At 51.9% G+C, this 1,059-nt stretch overlaps 1 protein-coding gene across 1 annotated transcript in view; it reads left to right on the forward strand.

Moving 5' to 3' along the window:
* The window catches only part of ENH_00056710 (Hsp20/alpha crystallin domain-containing protein, putative), a gene marked incomplete at both ends in the record, with an annotated part of 1,674 nt that extends 776 nt beyond the window's left edge, over positions 1–898 (forward strand). The window contains 3 exons of the mRNA XM_013583870.1: positions 114–212; positions 453–587; positions 643–898. Coding sequence (XP_013439324.1) covers positions 114–212; positions 453–587; positions 643–898 — 490 coding nt within the window. The remainder of the gene's footprint in view (positions 1–113; positions 213–452; positions 588–642) is intronic.
* Positions 899–1,059: the final 161 nt, after the last annotated feature.

Below are 1,059 nucleotides of genomic sequence, written 5' to 3' on the forward strand. Positions count from 1 at the left end.
GTTTGCAGCGAATTAAATTAATTAATTAATTAATTAATTAATTAATTAATTTATTTATTTATTTATTTATTTATTTATTTATTTATTTATTTATTTATTTATTTATTTATTAGGCCACCTGGGATGAAGTGAAGGCCTACATAAGAGAACACGCGCCCCAGCGCTTAGTTGCCAGCGGCCCCATGTCGACAACTTCCAGCTATTCTTATTCAGTGAGTTAGGGTTTACAAACCCTTGCAAACCCTAATTTAGGGTTTTAAAATCTTTCCAAAACCTCCTACACCCTTCCAAAACCTGGCTTCACTTCCATGCACTTCATGTTGGGGCCAAACCCTAAATTGGGGTTTCCGGTCAACACCTACGGGCCTGCTGTTCAGCCTCTAGTCTCTAGGCCCTAGGGTTTAGGGTTTAGGGTTTAGGGTTTAGGGTTTAGGGTTTGGCGAGGTGTGCAGGCGGGCGTGTGGTACCCCTTGACCCCGGGGGGCTGCTTCACTGCAGCGCCAAACACAGTCTTCGAAGTTGCTGCTGCTAAGAAGCAGCAGCAGCAGCAGCAGCAGCAGCAGCAGCAGCAGCAAATAAACTTGGGGGTTTGGGGTTTCGAGGGTTTAGGGTTTAGGGTTTAGGGTTTGGCGAGTTGTGCAGGCGGGCATATGGTACCCCTTGACGCCCGGGGGCTGCTTCACTGCAGCGCCCAACACAGTCTTCGAAGTTGCTGCAGCTAAGAAGCAGCAGCAGCAGCAGCAGCAGCAGCAGCAGCAGCAGCAAATAAACTTGCGGCCGCAGTGCGACATTTCCTTCGACTCCAAATCTTCGCAAATCATTTTCGCCCTCGACCTTCCCGGCTTCCTCAAGCAGGACGTCCAGGTGGAGGTGGAGAACAGATGCATCACCATCTCAGGTGCTGCTGCTGCTGCTGCTGCTGCTGCTGCTGCTGCTGCTGCTGCTGCGGCTGCTGCTGCTGCTGCTGGGGGGTGGTGGGGTGCTGCTGCTGCTGCGGCTGGGGTGGGGGGTGAAGGTGCGGTGCTGTTGCTGCTGCTGCGGGGGGGGAGCGGTGGGTGG

Source organism: Eimeria necatrix, genomic scaffold (genome assembly GCF_000499385.1).
Source record: "Eimeria necatrix Houghton genomic scaffold, Enh_scaff472, whole genome shotgun sequence".
NCBI lineage: Eukaryota > Apicomplexa > Conoidasida > Eucoccidiorida > Eimeriidae > Eimeria > Eimeria necatrix.